General features: G+C 39.6%; 2 protein-coding genes across 5 annotated transcripts in view; one reads left to right on the top strand and one right to left on the bottom strand.

Moving 5' to 3' along the window:
• Nucleotides 1–17,514, bottom strand: part of HPS5 (HPS5 biogenesis of lysosomal organelles complex 2 subunit 2) — a 44,395-nt gene extending 26,881 nt beyond the window's left edge. The window contains exons 1-9 of one of the 4 annotated variants that reach the window (XM_048486920.1): nt 17,361–17,514; nt 9,996–10,166; nt 7,574–7,684; nt 6,069–6,133; nt 4,519–4,711; nt 3,023–3,156; nt 2,085–2,300; nt 1,300–1,371; nt 708–796 (exon numbers count right to left, since the gene is read on the bottom strand). In XM_048486920.1, the coding sequence (XP_048342877.1) occupies nt 708–796; nt 1,300–1,371; nt 2,085–2,300; nt 3,023–3,156; nt 4,519–4,711; nt 6,069–6,133; nt 7,574–7,684; nt 9,996–10,103 (988 nt within the window). In that variant the 5' untranslated portion in view covers nt 10,104–10,166; nt 17,361–17,514. Of the gene's footprint in view, nt 1–707; nt 797–1,299; nt 1,372–2,084; nt 2,301–3,022; nt 3,157–4,518; nt 4,712–6,068; nt 6,134–7,573; nt 7,685–9,995; nt 10,167–16,962; nt 17,223–17,360 lie in introns of those variants that run through there. The other 3 variants (XM_048486917.1, XM_048486918.1, XM_048486919.1) reach the window with 3 other exon arrangements.
• Nucleotides 17,442–17,679, top strand: part of GTF2H1 (general transcription factor IIH subunit 1) — a 30,805-nt gene continuing 30,567 nt past the window's right edge. The window contains exon 1 of the mRNA XM_048486924.1: nt 17,442–17,577. The gene's annotated coding sequence lies outside the window, so the exon portion shown is untranslated. The remainder of the gene's footprint in view (nt 17,578–17,679) is intronic.

Here is a 17,679-nt window from a genome sequence, read left to right as displayed (position 1 = left end):
TAACTTTGAAACTTCTTTGCACAGCTAAATTTTACTTTGATATCTTTATCACAAATTAACAAGTGTGGGATCAGGCACAAAGCAAAAGGAAATGAGCCTAATTACACACACACCGATTATCTTCAAAATCACAACTGGCAATGGAAGGCAGGCAATGAAATAATGCTACATCACCAACAACTCTACTCTCAAATTATGAACCACTGCAAATTACGAACCACTGCAAACTTTCATGATAAAATCTATTTGACAACTGTTTGTGATAATGGCTAGTATACCTCAAAATCAAACACAGAGAGGTGATTAATTGCTTTCGGATAATTTCTGAACATGTAGATTTGGATCCACTCCACAAATGGCATAACTTTCAATCTTGAAAAAGCCTTTTTGAACCCGTGAAGCTGCTTTATAATAAATCAGACCCTTGGTCCATCGATGTCAATACAGTCTACTCAGACTGGCAGCAGCTTTTCGGCATCTCAGGCAGAGTTCTTTCACATCACTGGAGATGACGGAAACTGAACCTGAGATCTTCTGCATACCAAGAAGACGCTCTAACTCTGAGCCACAGCCCCTCCCCTTTTTCAGAGGGTGCCACCAGAGTTGTCCGTTAGTGAAACACTATATAAGATCTAACCCTTAAAAATGAAATTGGTTTGCATGGTTTTACGAATTTATAAAAGGACAGGTACATTAAACAAATTCACCTTTCATTTCACTCCAGAGCAAAACTTGAACATTTTGGGGAAGGAAGATATAAATGCCTCTGTCTGTCCAGGTCATTACACAATGGTCACTGCAAATGGAAAAAAGATGTGTATGTCCAGAATGGTTTTGCATTTGTTATCAAATAATTGCCTCTTGGCTTTGTTTGTTCCAGTGACAGGGATTCCAAGGAAGCAGGAACGGTCTACACATGGTCAGTTACTAGGGCTGCAATCCTTTGAAAGTATCACTTAAATTAGCAATAGTAGTTTATAAATTAAATATACAGTACAGGCTTGGACTGCAAAAGTGTGATGTGTTAACCATTCATTTACATTTGTGGCATGGAAATAGTGAATGATTACCATATTATTTCATAACCACCTTCTGTCATTTTTGCTACTAGAAACAAGAACATGTTTATTAAAAAGGAACATATTTTGTGGGCTTGTAACAGTCACAAAAATCATTCACATGATATAATGAGTTGCAAAGGAGACTATTTAGCATGACATTTATCTGGATGTTATCTCTCCACCTTTAATGTTGTGGTCCTTCTGATAAAATGATCAAAGCACTGCATCATATATTTACCTCAAATAAAGGAGTTTGGGGAAAGCCAAAGACTGTGGGGAAGAACAGGCAATATTGTACTCCGGATCTGCCCTTTAAGAAAAAAATATTAAACCAAAGGTATTTCAGTTCTGTGTCAATATATTTATCTGTTTAAATTATGTAAATGAATGTTTCATTATTTAAATGTTACCTTTCCATTCAAAGGCTTCAAAGCAGCTCATAGTTAAAACCAACAAAAATTACAGTAACAAAAACCCAATGCTATAAAATGATCACCTCAAACTACACAATGTATTAAGACTTGGCTTTAGGTTCTGCCACAGGATTGTCTTGAATATTTCGTCCTATTCCAAGTTGTGGATAGAATTTTAACTGAAAATATAGTATTGAGTTAGAGAATATGTTTACTGCACACTTGGCAACTTTATTGTGGTTTTTGTTTCTGTTTCCAAAACCACCAAGTTATCTCACAAAAGTCCAGTACATGTATATTTAAGGATTTTTCCTAGTAACTAATCATTGGAAAAGATGTGTGTGGCCTCAGGTTGCTAAATACATGCAACAACAATTAGTTCAGGAATCCCTCCTGATAAATGAATTTTCCCATCAGCTTCCTACCAGCATGGCCAATTGGCCATGCTGACAGAGGCTGATGGGAATTGTAGTTCCTGAACATCTGGAGAGCCGCAGGTTCCCTACCCCTGAACTAGCCCAACACAAAATAATACATTTCCCCCACCCCAGGAAGAACTATAATCAAGGTAAAAGTGAACACTGAATGACTATGTTGCCATAATTCATACCTTAGACTAACAACAGGGAGAGGTGGTGATGACAGGAGGTATTTGAATTGATGAGTACTTAATACCTCCCCATCAAAGTTCACTTCCCACATCCGTGAACCAGGTCGCGCACAATATATTAATGGTTGCTGGCTTCCACAATTTTTTCCAACTGGGAAGAAACAGGCTCCATATTCACCATCTCGCTCTTTGCTTCCAATTTTCCAAAACTTCTCCCTAATTAACCCAAAGCATATTAACGGAAAAGAAATTAATAAATATAATTGCGGAAAATTGCTGAAAAGAAATTAATAAATATAACCTCAAACAAAGCAAACAAATTTCAAACAGTAGTTTTATTGTATAGTTTTAAAGTAGAATATTCTGTGTTGCATTCTCAGCTGAGCAAGAGTGTCAATAAAAATTATCATTAAATTTTGGGTTTGGGTTTTTCTTTAAACCAGAAATTTCAATAAAGATTAATAACGTCAATAGCCATCAGCTTTACTCAGCTATTACTGGAAAAATGGGTTAAAAACCCCAAACACAAAATATTTCAGCCCCCCCCCCCCCCCCCCAAAAAAAAAAAGCTTTTCAAGCACCAGAAGGTTTGGAAAGCATTGGCAGGGGACAGATCTCTCTGTCGTGCTGAACTCTCCATGCCACAATCTTGCTCTCCTTTCCCCCATGGGAATTTCCCAAGCCCTGGAGGGCTTAGAAACAAAAGAACCTGCAGGTATAACTGAACTGTCATTTGTTGAAAACCAAGCAATATTAGTAAGTTTTCAGAGCTGTTTTTGCTTACACTAATTACAGGATATAATTATGAATTTTCAGACATAAACATGTAGTTTTCCTTTCTCAGTGCAAAATAACAAGATCACAAAAAATAAATTTGCAGATGATCTACTGGAAATAAAATTTAAAGCAGAAGACTCACTTTACATCTAATTATTTACCTCTCTGTGTCACATAAATAAGAACGAGTAAGAGAAGAGATAAGTAGTCTTCCATCCAAATAATCAAGCTGAACCACATGAGAGTCAACGGTGGTTATAATTTGAACTGGAAACATAACAAACGCAGTTGCAGCCTTTTGGATAAAACACAGAGGAAATGTACATTGGATTATTTCTGACAGAACTGCATTAAATTTAGAAAAAGTTAAAGAATTCTTGAGAGATGAAAAAAGAGTTGCTTGCGCTTCAGAAAATCTATCCTATTAAGGCTGCTTCCCACTAGTTTTGAAAGACACTAATCCAGTCTCTCAAGTTGTGCTTGTGTTAGAAGCCATGAAAGCACATGCATACACAATAATTACATATAGGTATTTGGCAGAAAAAAACTTGGAATCATTTTGAGCCTTTGCAGAAAAAGAGCGGTACAGCAGAGAGGAGGAAGAACTATTTAGATCTGTGTTGTACTGCTGATTTTGCAGCGGTGGTAGTGGTGAAGGGAACTATTTACATCAGATCTTCTACAGCATTATGAACCAGTAGCAACAATGAAAACCTGGGCTTGATGAACAAACCACCTCATCCCTACCATTTTTTCTGCCACTTCAGATCACCGTGAAGAAGAAAGAGTGATTAACTTGGATCTCGAGTCTGGCAGAGATACACTTGGATCTCTTGGATACACTTGGATCTCGAGTCTGGCAGAGAAGCTCCACCTCCTGTAACTGTCATCTGCTGCTAAATATCCATGGAGGCCATTTCTGGAGAAACACAGTTGCTACTGAGGGCAGAGAACACTAGATTTGAGTAAACAGTAGCCTTCAGTAAGGAGATAAGCTAATTTACATTACTATTTACTTACTGTAAACCACCTTGCTGTCCAAAAGGGCTAAAAAAAGTTTTTGAATACAGAAAAGACATGACAGAGATTCTAGAATTCTGAGCTCATATTCCTTTCCTACAATAAGATGTCCAATACAGCTAGGCATTACAAGAGCAAGCACCCCACATACCATCTACCTTTTCACATCAGATCCTACTTTACCAGAACTGGCTAATTCTGTAACCATGAAAAGATTTCCATGTAAGGGTTAAAGAAAGTAAGGGTTAAAGAAATTATTTTCCCATCACAACCACTACTCCCTTAACTAGAGAGCAGAAGTGGCCCCATCCTTTCCACTAAGCACAGAGATCCTTCGATGTGTAGAACAAAATCAGGGACAATCTCCTACCCACAACCAAAAGTTCAGGAGAAAAACTAGTGTTAATCTGGAGGTTCTCAGAAAGGCAAAGTGACACACACAAAGTACAGCTACCTCCCAAGTTCAGAGATGAGGAAGGAGAATAGATTGTCCCTGAACCCATGCTGTACTACAAAGGTAATCAAAATTATTAAACAGCTCAGTATGACATACAAACAAGGATTTATTAGGGAACTGGCAGAGTACTGGTAACCACAAATTTTCCAAGGTCATCAAGAGTCTGTTAGATGTTTTTACCTTTCCTTGTTTGGATGTATTAATCTTGATAGCAGATACTTTCCCTACATGATCACCAACAAAAACACGAAGTGCATTTGTATCCCAAGAAAGAGCTGTTACTTTTCGGCCTTTATGCTCTGAAGAAACATAAATTCTTTCAGGTTTCCCACGACGTTCCTGATTCAGTTCCCAGACAACAACAAGGCCTTGACTGTAATTAAATCAAATTTATGTTACTAACTAGTCTAATTTTTAAAACAGCAAACCCACATATATAATGCAATTACTAAACTTAAAAAGATGACTGAAAAAGTGGTAAATTAACAACTTGGGGGAACTCACATTTATGTCAAATAAGCAGCTCATTCCAGTTCACTCACCCTTAACATACAAGATCTGGAAGGGCCCTTGAAGGTCATCTAATCCAACACCCTGCACAATGCAGAAAATTCACAACTACTTCCCTCCCCCAGTGACCCCTGATCCCAGAGGAAGGAAAAAATCTCCAGGATCCCTGACCAACCTGGCCTTCCTGATCCCAAAGTGGCAGTTGGCATACTCTGGTCATGTAAGAAAGGATCACAGGAACAAAGTACTGACTTATCCCTTTCTGCCCTTCCTATGGATGTCAAGCTGACAGCTTGGTAGTTATCTGGATCCTCCTTTTTCCCATTCTTGAAGATGGGTGCAGCATTTGCCTGCCTCCAATCATCCAGCACCTCCTCTGTTCTCTGCAAATTCTCAAAAATAACAGAGGCTCTGAAATTACATCAGCATGTTCCTTTAGTACACTTGGATGTAATTTATCAGGCCCTGAGGACTTAATTCCATTTAAAGAAACTAGCTGCTTATGTAAAATTCCTATGCCTATTCTATGGTTACATATGTAGTTTTGGAACTTGTTCTGAATCTACTTGAGTATATTCCAAACTGCATTATTAAACATTAACAAAAGTACAATACAGAAGCCTTTAATGGCACATTATGCAAACAAAACAGGTTAAAATCAAGAAAAGATAAATCTTAAATATAAGCAGACTTAAGAATTCACATTTTCAAGAATAAAATTAGCAGCAGGTTCACAAAACAATACATCAGTATTGTTCAAAAGATAAGGAATTTTATAACACTCCAGCCATTGTGGGCACTTAGAGAAAATGGAATCCATATATTTTGACCTGATTTTGTCATATTTAGGACATTCAAATAATGAGTGGGCAAGTGTTACAAGAGCAGAACCTTTTAGAACATTCCAGAAGTGTTTTCACAGATTATGAACTTTCTTTACATTACAGGAGACCCTTGCATTTCTCAAATCACTGTCTTCTGCCTGATTCTACTTTATCATGCCATTATCTGAATCATTGTATCAATGAATTTTGCAGGAAATATGGTTCTTTTGCTACTGGAAGGCAGCAGAATCCTGTCTCACCGTATTCACAGGTTTTGCCATTCACTGTAACTCTGCAACGGATCCTCTGCTTTGTTGAAAAGTTTCCTTCTCTGCTAAACAAAATCATGCTATACAATTCATTATCTAAGCAAAAAATTGATAATAATATTTTTACCTCGTTGCAACAGCAATATAGTCTTCATCATATAAACAAAAGGCAGCACAGGAAATGGCACCTTCCTATCCAGAGATAAAGCAGTAAAATTCATTCTGATAGTACCTCCAGCAATGTCCAATATATAGCTGCTAAATATTCATACTGATTTAAAAATGCAATAGCTTTCTTTCTACAAAATTCTAGCTCACATTTCTGTACTATAACTATTTTAGCAATTTCAGTATAATCCCATGCACAATTATTTGACTGCAATCAACAGGCAGACTAAGATGTTTCTCCATATGCAAACTGCAGCTCAGGTATCATGGGCTGATTAAGCACAAGGTGTTTGTTGTGTTGTGAAAGGAAATGTTCATTGCGGTAAGACTTCTTGAACAGACATATTTTCTCCAGCCTCACTTTCACTTCCCACTCTCTCTGCAGCAAGCAAATCCACTTCCAGCACAATTATAATTTTGCTTTGTTGCCAGATTTGCCAGTGAGCATAGCTTTGCCCCGGACCTCTTCCCTCCACCTGCAGTCACCTGTTTTGAATGCTTCTCCCTCGCCCTTCTCCCTGTTGCCGACTACTTCCCGCTTCTTGTCCTGCTGTATCATTTCTATTGCCCATGGCTTCCCCACTCCTGAATATTTTAGATCCTAAGATAAAAAAATTGAACCACTATATTGATAGATTGATAAACGGATACCAGCACTAAAAAAATGTAAAAATAAAGCTGTTTGATCAGCCCAAATACCTGATTTTCCCCTGCATTTGATTAACAAACTGGGACATCTCCAGCCTCATAGTTTTATACACAAGCAATCAGTGATTCCAGAGCACACCAGGAAGAGCCAGTTGGTCTTATTTATTTATTCATTCATTCATTAGATTTCATAGACCGCCTCATCCCCGGAGGGCTCTTGACACTTGAGTTTACAGCACGTTGGGAGACAGACAATCATTGACATGGGGAGCTTAATAAATGGCAGTTCATGTTGTCCTTTTAAAGTTTTTCAGTTTGCATGCCACCATTACTCCCCCCTCACCTCCTGCCATAAAAGACAATTCGAGCAAAGTATACATATGCCATATTCAAGACTTTTCTTCAATCGTTTGCCTTTTTATATCAATATATCAATAGATTGATATATTGATAAGATTAGAGATAAAAATTAAATATTATATTAAAAATGAAAGCATGCATGTGCAATAAAGAACCCATGAAACATTGCCCCCTTCCCAGTCGCAAGGAAAAAGTCGGGTGATAGGTACTGCCTGCCCTGCTGGTGGGTAATAATGTCGAACATGCCCCAAGACAAAGACCCCTGGCCAATTCTCTTTGAAGTTGCGGGAACCTCGCAGTGCATAATCGACCCTGTAGAAATTCCTGGAATTATTTCTGTCTGCTGAGCATGACATTCTTACCTGCCCCCTCCTGCTGCATTCCCTGTGACTGAAATACCGTTCCTGCCCACAAGGCCTGCATTTTGTTTTTAGCTTGAGATTCTAAAAATCCTACCTTATGAGTGAGAAACAGCCTTTGTTTCCAGTTTTCTTTTTGGATAAGGTTCAGGCCTCCACCTGAACTACCCAGAGCCAGCCACTTACGAGACACTGCAAGACATGTACACTAAAAAAAAGTATAAAGGAATTACGAACTAGAAAACACCACAGCAGAATTTTTTCTTTAACCCAAAAGAAGACATAAAAACAAACAAAGAGAATGAGTATACTATTCGATATTAATCCAAGAAGGAATAAAAATACCCGAGATTTAATTTATTTATTCTTTCTCTACGCTGATTAAGTGCTAAATAGCTTTAATTGAAGTAAGTCCCATTTATTCCACAAAAATTTATTTATAGCCCAGAGCAAACATCACCTACTCAGAAGCAGCATTACCAAATGTTGCATTTTTCTCCCTCCACTTAATTCATTTGCTAAGTGTAAAGGAAGATCGCTCAAGACCAAGACCAAGACAATTCACAGTATAGCATTTTCCGTTATTACTTATGAAAAGTGAAGAAAGTTGAGAAGAAGAAAACTGATTTAGTTGAAATGTATTACAGAAGAGTTTTACAGATAACTTGGACTACCAAAAAAACAAATAAGTAGTTCACATCACTCCCTAGAAGCTAAAATGACCAAACTGAGGCAATTGTACTTTGGTCATATTATGAGAAAACAAGAGTCAATGCAACAGTCAACAATGCCAGGAAAAGTTGAAGGCAGCAGGAAAAGAAGAAGGCCCAACATGAGCTTGATTGAGTCAATCAAGAAAGCCACAACCCTCAGTTTGGAAGATCTGAGCAAGACTGTTAATGGTAGAACATTTGGGTGGTCATTAATTCATACGGTCATTATCAGAATCAACCGAGTAAGAAATAATGCACACACACTTAATTCATTTGGAAAGTACTTAGACATTCAGTTGGCTCCTATGTTCAGCCTAGTTTAATTTTTTCTGCAATGCATCCTACACAATGCAGGCCAGATACTGTAAGCCATGGCCTGCACCTTCTCTTTCCTCTTCCCTTTTTGAATGTTAACGTCCAGTCCAATTAAGAGTTTTGGGGAACTGAAAAGACTGTATACTGTTTTGTGATTAATCAGTTGTTTCTAACAAATAGTATTATATAACTTGTTTTGGGTTTATTTTCTTATTTTAAACTTTTTCTTTATAAAAAGTTCTGTTCATCTACTATACTTTGTCTCACCAAAAGATCTCAGGAGACTTCAGAATTAACCCACCAGTTCTTCCTAGACCTTCTTTGTAGTGGAATGCTCCACTGTGATCCTAGTGCCTACCACCGTGGTGGCGAACCTTTGGCACTCCAGATGTTATGGACTACAATTCCCATCAGCCCCTGCCAACATGTAGTCCATAACATCTGGAGTGCCAAAGGTTCGCCACCACTGGCCTACCTAGTTTTCCCCTTTTCCAATTCTCTAAAAACATCCAATTCTCTAAAAACATTTTTAGTGCTGCTGCCATCAAAACCATTATTCTATGCGCTGTGAAACACTGAACTTTTATAAGAGAATGTTTATAAGTGCATCTGACCACCATCAACAAGACTTGCCTGTTTGTATAGTAGTACCCACCATTTTCTTCCCTGTTGAGGAGCCTCCATGCTGCCCCAGCCATTTTAAGAATCTTCCCAGCAGTTTACTGTGCTTGAAGCTCATCTAATGGGCTTTTCTATGTAAAACATTGATCAATAAAGTTTGTTAATCTTGCACATGTGTGGTTTTCTCTTCTACCCGCTGGTCTACTTGCAATTGAAAGTAATGGGTAGACCAGCCCTTTATGGTAGAAGTAGACCAGTCCTCCAAGCAGCTGCTATTCTAATATATGATCTGCGAAGCTTCAAATATTGCTACTTTAAAATGAAAACAAAATACCACACATGCATGAGATTGCCAGGATAAACAAACTTTATATATATAAGCACAGAGGTTCCTGAACAGGGAAGAAAATGGCAGGCACAACTAAACAAAAAGTCAAGTTCTGCTGATAAGTCGTTCAAGGCACTATAAATGCTCTTTTATCAAAGTTCAACATTGAAAAATGCACAGAATAATAGTATTGATGTCGACAGCATTTTTAAAAGATTATTTAATGGTGTTAGAGAATTGGGACTACTTTGAACTGCGGAAACACAATATTTTCACTTCTGCCAAACAACTACTGACTGCACTTAGATGTTTTGGTAAGATAGAGTATAGCAAGATTTCAAATCGATGAATAGATTTCACTGATTCCACTGGGCAAATGTTGGCTACTTAGTACATGTAGTAATTCCTATGTCAGTGTACACCACGTTCATTAAAATAAACCATTCATTCATTAAGTAGCAGTTATTTAACTTAAGTTACAGCATACCATGTCGAAACACTGACTCAAAATCATTGTCATGGCAACTGTGATTTAAACGTACCTTCAGGCGACTGGAATCCAATCTAAGGGCAGAAAGCAACTGATGGAGGCATTCAAATTCTGCCAATACATGGCTATAAGTTTCAGGTATCACCAGCACAGTTGCCATTGGCACAGCAGACAAAAATTGGTGTCTTATAACGTTGTTATTAGTTCATTGTCCAAGTGGCACCTATAGAATAAAATGTAAGAAAGAGTAAATTTTCCCACATTTAGCTCTTGTTTATTTCCTAAACATGCTGGTTTTCCCCTTAAAAGGTCAGATTTCATGTTGCTAAAATATCCATGAAAGGACAATTCTTCCACTATTACCTAGCTAACAATAGTGAAAGCCTCTTTCTCCTAGCAGCTATCTCCTTTAACTGATACACAGTTCAACTATTGCTTCCTCTACACTTAAATCTTCATACCATCTTACTTCACAGATATAGGAAAAAATTTAAAAGCAGTTTAAATAGCTAACATTTTCAAGCCTAACTAGTTACCCGAAATGGTTAAGAACAGGTGATTTTCTAAAAGAAATGCATATCTAGTGTTTCTAGCAGAAACTCTGCATACAATCTGAAATTCTAATAACAAAGTATTTTTGTAAGTCTAATGCATGACGCACTTGTAAGAAGAAGAAGAAGAGTTTTGATTTATATCCCCCCTTTCTCTCCTGCAGGAGACTCAAAGGGGCTTACAATCTCCTTGCCCTTCCCCCCTCACAACAAACACCCTGTGAGGTAGGTGGGGCTGAGAGAGCTCCGAGAAGCTGTGACTAGCCCAAGGTCACCCAGCTGGCGTGTGTGGGAGTGCACAGGCTAATCTGAATTCCCCAGATAAGCCTCCACAGCTCAGGCGGCAGAGCTGGGAATCGAACCCGGTAAGCCATATTTCTTGCTGTAAACTTTAAAGTTTAAAAATTTAAGTGGAGCTAGAGGAACTCTCCGCCATTGCATGGATTCTGATTTGGTTGACACAAAGCACCGAGAGCCAAAATACTGAAAAAAAGTCTTTAATTTATTGAGAGGTAAACAGTCCCCAATGATTAAAACAGCATTTGTAAACAGAACATATAAAAAATCAATACTATCAAAGGTCACGGCTGACTTTAAATTAATAGCCTAGCAATGGTTAGCTATGGTAGCGTTGGCTTTATTCCTCAAGAAACAAGCAAAAGCTAATTAATGTATCTGAATCTTGAGTTTGTTATCTTACAAACTAAACTAAGTACAGTAACTCTTTTTGTATGTAATTACAGTTCATTGGTTTCAGATTTCAAGTTCAAGCAGAACAGTAAACAATCTCTACTGACATAACTACACGCGTATATATGGAGAGAGCTTTTTTCAATCCCCTCAGTGTGAGGGCTTAGCCCAGGGGTCCCCAAACTTTTTAAACAGGGGGCCAGTTCACTGTCCCTCAGACTGTTGGAGGGCCGGACTAAAAAAAACTATGAACAAATTCCTATGCACAAATGATTGTAAAATGTTTGATTTCACCTTTCAGCCTTTCTGTCATGGTCTATTTTTAGAACAGTGACCAAAGTATGTCAAGTACAGGGTGGGCTCCAAATATTGTTGGGGAGGTTGTGGAATACCTTCCCCTGTAAAAAAAAGCAGAACTTTCACAATGAAGCATTCCATCTAACCCAGGATCAGGTATCTTCCTGGGTTCTTTCCTCCCTAGCAGCCAGCGAGCGATTCGCCAGCCTGGCTGATGCCAATGGGAGTGAGGCAGAACAGAAAGCCTGAGAGCAACACATAGAGTAGCTGAGAGGAGGGCGGAGCAGGCATTGCCACATGTAGGTTTCCAACTCTGGGTCAGAAAATTCATGGAGATTTGGGGGTGCCATCATGTAATTGCAATCAACAGCCGTTGGGGCCGGTTCCTCCTCTCCCTTGAGCCCCCACTGCAAATGAATGGAGCCATCGCCGCCATGCCTGGCGGGCCGGATAAATGCCTTCAGGGGGCCGTAGTTTGGGGACCCCTGGCTTAGCCTAATTGCCTAACTGCCTCTGATAAAATGTTCACTCTCTCAAAATTTCTCCCAGCATGCAATCATCAGGTGCAACTGACTTCAACGGATTGTTGGAATGTAACACTTGGATCAGTGGTCGCAGCTGAATTGCATTTAGCTAACAAATTTATTCAGCTACTGCCCGGGAAGGCTAAAGAAAACCAAAAACAACATTTTAATATGAAAACAAAACTTTTTAAGCATGTCTACTGTTAGGCTAAGTTAGGCCTTTCTCCACAATATACTTTTTCCAATCATATTTTTTTAGATTTTGAACAATGGCACTTCCACACATACACACCAATTTTGAAAAAAGGGTCCAGAGATCTACAGAATAACGGGCCAGTTAGTTTAACATCTGTTCCAGGTACATTAGTAGAAACTATTAATAAAGAACGATTCAGGACATTGACGGCCATAATTTACGAAAGGACAACAGTGGACTAGATGAACCACAGCTCTGTTTCAACAGGACTACACTCACATTCGAACAGCGATATCAGTCTTGAAACTACCTGTCAAACATTTAAGTTGTTTTATTCATCTTCCATTTTGTTAAAAGCAATCAATATACAGGCTACAGATGTTACCAGAGAATTGAAGAATAATTCAACAAACCACACTACAATATAAACAAAATTAAATGCAACCCAATAAAAGACCAGTTGTGCTACAACTAATTTTATTGTTGTTACTGCCTCAGACACCTTAAAAAAGTGGGATACAGGGCTGTACATTTGGATAAATCAAGATGAAATCTTTTCAGCTTTTTTTGGATTTTCCCATGGCCATGTAAGGGCTATAAGAAAAAATATTTTTTAAAAATTATATAATAAAAGCCCTTTTTCCAAGCTGGTGATGGGGCTTCAATTTTTAACTACCTCCCCCCACCCAGGAACTCTGGCTGGGGTTCTAGTGGTCTTCCATGTAGGTTTGCTGGATTGCTTGGAAAGGAACAATCCTCTGAGGCCTTTTTCCTACCCTGTGGCTGATTTTCAGGGCAACATATATAGACAAATAAGACAAATATAGACAAATAAAAGAACTTGGTGGAGTTTTCCTATTTGGCCAATGGCTCCAATGCACTTTTCATTGCAGTTTTGCTAGCCTGCTACAGTCTTAATGTGGGCTGCAAAAACTACTAGAGAGCGGAGGGTGAAAGTGGGAGCAGAATATTAGAGTGGATTTCAGGTGCGGGATAACGCTGCTTTGTTACCAGTTACAGAAGGATTTCTAGCCTGGGTTTCTTTCAGTTTCTTTCTCTGCATGGCTAAAGAGCATAAATAGAAGGCCGGGTAACAACAGTTCCCATTCCAGACAGAGGTTTCAGAGAGTTCAGTGCAACACTTGGTTTTAGCTGCTGCTCCTCCTTCTGCATTTCTGGTGCTTTGACTGCACTATAGCAGATGACTTACTGCATTGAATTTCTAGAGCCTGCCTGTCACCTGGAGAAGAATGTCAAATGGTTCGAAATAATCTGTTTATTTTTTAAATAATTTGGGGAGGTTTTGTGAAGTGTCTGTTGCACATTTTTTCCTTTGGTGTGTTGATGACCTGGGAAGGGCCTTAGACGAATAAGAGAACCCGAAGGGCCTTCAATTTGGTTGCTTTTGGTCCCCTTGTTGTGTTCTTAAAAGTTGCTTCAGGTTTTTATTTTGGGAGCCCAGTGTGTGAGAGTGGCTCTCCTGGTTTTTTCCCTGAACTGGTGTTGTTGTTTTGGGTGGAGAGGGCTTACTTTTGGGGAAAAGGGACCTCCTAGCTTTAGATTGGAAACCAGAGTGGATTTGTTTTAAATCAAATTGATTTAAATCACAATGTAAATCACTAGGCAGTAAGACTTGGTTTAAATCATGGTGTTTTACATAAAGACTCTTTCTTACTGGCATAATTTTAATATTTACAACTAGACAAAAGTTTCATGTTTAGAAAAGTAACCTTTCGTGTTAGCTTTACACTTATATTAAAAAATTACTAATCTGGATATAATATTAGAAATCCACAGATAATTATGAAATTATAGTGAAGTGAACTAATTCTGGGATGTACTAAAAGGAATGAGAAGACTGCCCATTGGAAACAATGGAGGAGGCTGGAAGGCCCATTTGAAATAATGGAAACCAGGAATGCTAATCGACTTGCATGGGCTCCATTTTTACAACAAAAAAAGTAACAAAGAAAATGCGGAATGGGTTTCTAAAAAAGGGATCTGGACCCATACAGACAACCCTGATACTGGAATGACAGCCCCCACTGTGGAGTGACAGCCCCAGAGAACAGAATCTGTGCTCTGGCACTTAAATGACAGATCCCACACTGGAATGACAACCACAGGGAACAGTATTTGTGTTGTGGCTCTGGAATGACAGTCCCAGGGAACAGAATCTCTGTTCTGACACTGGAACAATGGGTCCATTAACAAAAAAAAGTGTGTGTTTTCTTACCACTGTTCCAGGGTGTTTCCCCCTCCCCCCTGGATTTCACAGTCTGGGAGATAGGGAGTCTTTCAGGTTTTTTCTATTGATTCTTCCTCTCCGCCCGCCCCCTTTCATCTTCTGGTACCTGCTTCCCTGTTGCATGAGGTGTTGTAGTTGGCTAGGCTCTTGTTCCTGGTTTTCTTTCATTCATTTAAAGGGTTTGGGGGAGAGGGGATTCTGTTAGTTGTTGGTTTGGTAACTTGTAAGAGTTATACTGATCTACTCTTCTTCAGAGGTGCCATTTGAGCCATTTTGAAATATAATATAGAGATTTAAATAGAGGCTAGTTCTAACAAAGATGTGTTAGGAATTGGTTAAAAAACCCTCACATTTTAACTAGATGTAGGGCTTTAGGTTTTTTTTCCTAACTAGGCTTCATGTAACTGTTAAGAAGAGTCAAGGATCTTGTTTGCAAAATAGTTAATTCGTATATGCTAAACTTTTTTGGTGTCAACTTTGAGAATCATTACAATGGAAGTTAGGCAGCTTTAGAAAACTAGTTCCTCAGTTCAAGCAAAAGCTTTGCAGAGGAACTCTTCCCAATTCCTTTATCTGGAATTGGGAGAGCTTTCAGCAGAAGAGCCTAGAAAAATTTTAGTGCAATTACTTCTCCCTATTTAAGAAGTATTGACATTCCATCCCCAGGATAATTGCAAACTAACTTGGACAAATTCCAGACTAGGTTGTTGTTCTTTACACAAACCAGTATAAAGAAAAACCACACCATGAAGCAAGGTCAGGTTAGTTGTCTTTTCACAATACAAAACCTTCGTTTTTTGGAGTGAGGATTCTTCACAAGAGGATTCATGTGAAGGGGTGAGGATTCTTCACAAGATTTCAAAAACTGTTTGGCTGCACTGCAGAACAAGTAGCTATAGGCACTAGAACTTAACTTTCCTGTGTTAATTAACCAGAGTTTAGGCCAAGGAAACAAGGAATGACAGGGTGCTCCCTTACATCCTCAATCAACACATATTTTGCATACCTTCAAATACAACAGCTTCTTCAACTGGAAACAACTGAAAACCTAAAAAAGGTGAGGCAGTCCCTTTACCCCCATTTACTACATTGGTACTTTACTACAGTCCCTTTACCCTCCCCCAACATTCCCCCATTGAACCCCCTGAACCAAGCTTCACCAAATTTGGGGGTTCTTCTAAGGAACGTCACTAGCAGCTACGGTGCAAACATGGTAACTCTACCTAAAAAACAGTCACCACCACCCCATTTTCCACAAACATTAGTGGAGCGGAAATTTTCATTTAAAAAAAATGCTTTGTATTTGGCTTTTTCAGTCTCACTCTTTGGTTCAAACAGCTTGCATTTGTCACTCAGCTGGACAATGAGATTCAATACATATTTTGCATACCTTCAAATGCAAATAAATTACATTTACAGGCTTCACAATCATAAGATACACTTCTATTTTAACCCGTCTGCAAACTTGTGATATTCACAAAGCAACACTAACTAGAACTACATTTTAAAATCCCAGAATTATTCACATATAGTAGTATAATAACATGCTACTGTATGTCTCTCATCCTGTGCTAGTGTGCCACTTAAGAGGGCTCTTGGACAATGTTCCACTCAAATCACATCTTCCTTTCCCGTATTAAAATTCACTGAGTTCTGCTCAGACAAAAATATTGTCTTGTCTATCAAAGCAAGCTGACATTCAAATTCATTATCACATAAAATGTTTTCTAGTACAACGAACATACCAACAGTAATATGCTGTAAGGCAGTCCACCAAGAGAATGAATGATCTGAACCTAACTCAAAGAGAATATGGAGGTAAGATCACTCCTTAATGTTACTCAAATATTATTGTATGTTCCCAATTTCCTGAACTGATCAAAATTCCAGGTGAGTGAGGTTCCCCTGGGCTGAAAAAAAACTAGAGATTAAGTAATTTTGTTAAAATTTGTTTTATTTCCAAATATATTTACAACCAGAGCTCGAATAATGACAAAACAGACCCACCACACCACAAGAGAAGACAGAGACTATTCTACACAAGGTACCTAAACCTTCCACCAAACTCGCAGCTCTTCCGCATCTATCGCTATCGTGAAAAACTTAGTTGAAACTCAAGGTCACATCTTCTCCTCATAACATGGTGACGCTTTCTACAAACTCTGCTGGGTCTTTCACCCAGAGCTTCTCCTAACAACTAGGTGTCATTTAGCTATGACAAGATTTCCCTTCGTGTCCTCAATCGGGTGACATTTCAACAAAACCACTCAACACCTAATCAGGCAGCGGATTGGCCGCGTTGGTTGCTGAGGCAAAATTAAACACGAGTTTAATATGGCATAAAAGCGCAACAAAATGCAGAATTCTGAGCCGCGAATCGTCTACGCGATTGAAATTTTTTCTCGCTTCCCCTTTCCACTCCAACTAAGGGGAAGCGAGAAAAAAATTCAACCTCCTACAAAATTCGCGGCGCAGGATACAGCACTTAATTAGGAATTAATTAGGAAGCAAACCTATCAGCGGCCGCCGCCCTTTTTACCGTCAGTCACAAACTGGCCAAATATAATCCAGCCCACAGCTGACTCCATGTGAAAGACCCTTAATTATCACCGCCCGGATGCACTCGCACCTCAGAGGCAGCCTTGTAAATCGCGCTCTCTCCCGCACCAGCTGCTCCACTCCACTCCGCCCCGCCTCCAATCACCAAACTAGGCGCGTGACTCCCGGGCCAGCAGCCGCCCCTGCTCCTAGAATGCGCACGCGAGGAGGAGATGCGTCACGCCGCCCCCACTCTCAGCGTCATGTGACGTCCTCACGCCCCGCCCCTTCGGACGGTTGTTCGGCAAAGCAACCCCTCCCCCCTCAGGGCGACGCCAGCGACCCGGAACAGATGAAGATTCAACGGCCGTACCCAAAGCAAAACGAGGAAAGAGAAACGGCGTTTCCAGATCGGCAGGGCCTGGCGGCCGGCTCCGGAAAGATGAGGCAGAAACGGCTGCGTTATTATTGTATCGTCACCCTCTCCCTTTTTTTTTTCCAGGACACTGTCATGGCGGCGGTGGTACGAACGGGCCTTCACGTGACCAGAAAAGTGCCCCGGCGACTGACAGGCGCCATCACGTGAGAGGGTAGGTGTCGCAGCGGAGGTAGGCGGCTTTTATGTCACGTGACCAGAGCTTCCCTTTGCGACGGGGGGAGGGAGAGTGAGAACGCGCTCCTTCCGGTCACAT

Source organism: Sphaerodactylus townsendi, linkage group LG02 (assembly GCF_021028975.2).
Source record: "Sphaerodactylus townsendi isolate TG3544 linkage group LG02, MPM_Stown_v2.3, whole genome shotgun sequence".
Classification (NCBI taxonomy): domain Eukaryota; kingdom Metazoa; phylum Chordata; class Lepidosauria; order Squamata; family Sphaerodactylidae; genus Sphaerodactylus; species Sphaerodactylus townsendi.
The sequence above is the reverse complement of the archived record's forward strand: the minus strand, read 5'-3'. Positions and strand labels throughout refer to the sequence as shown.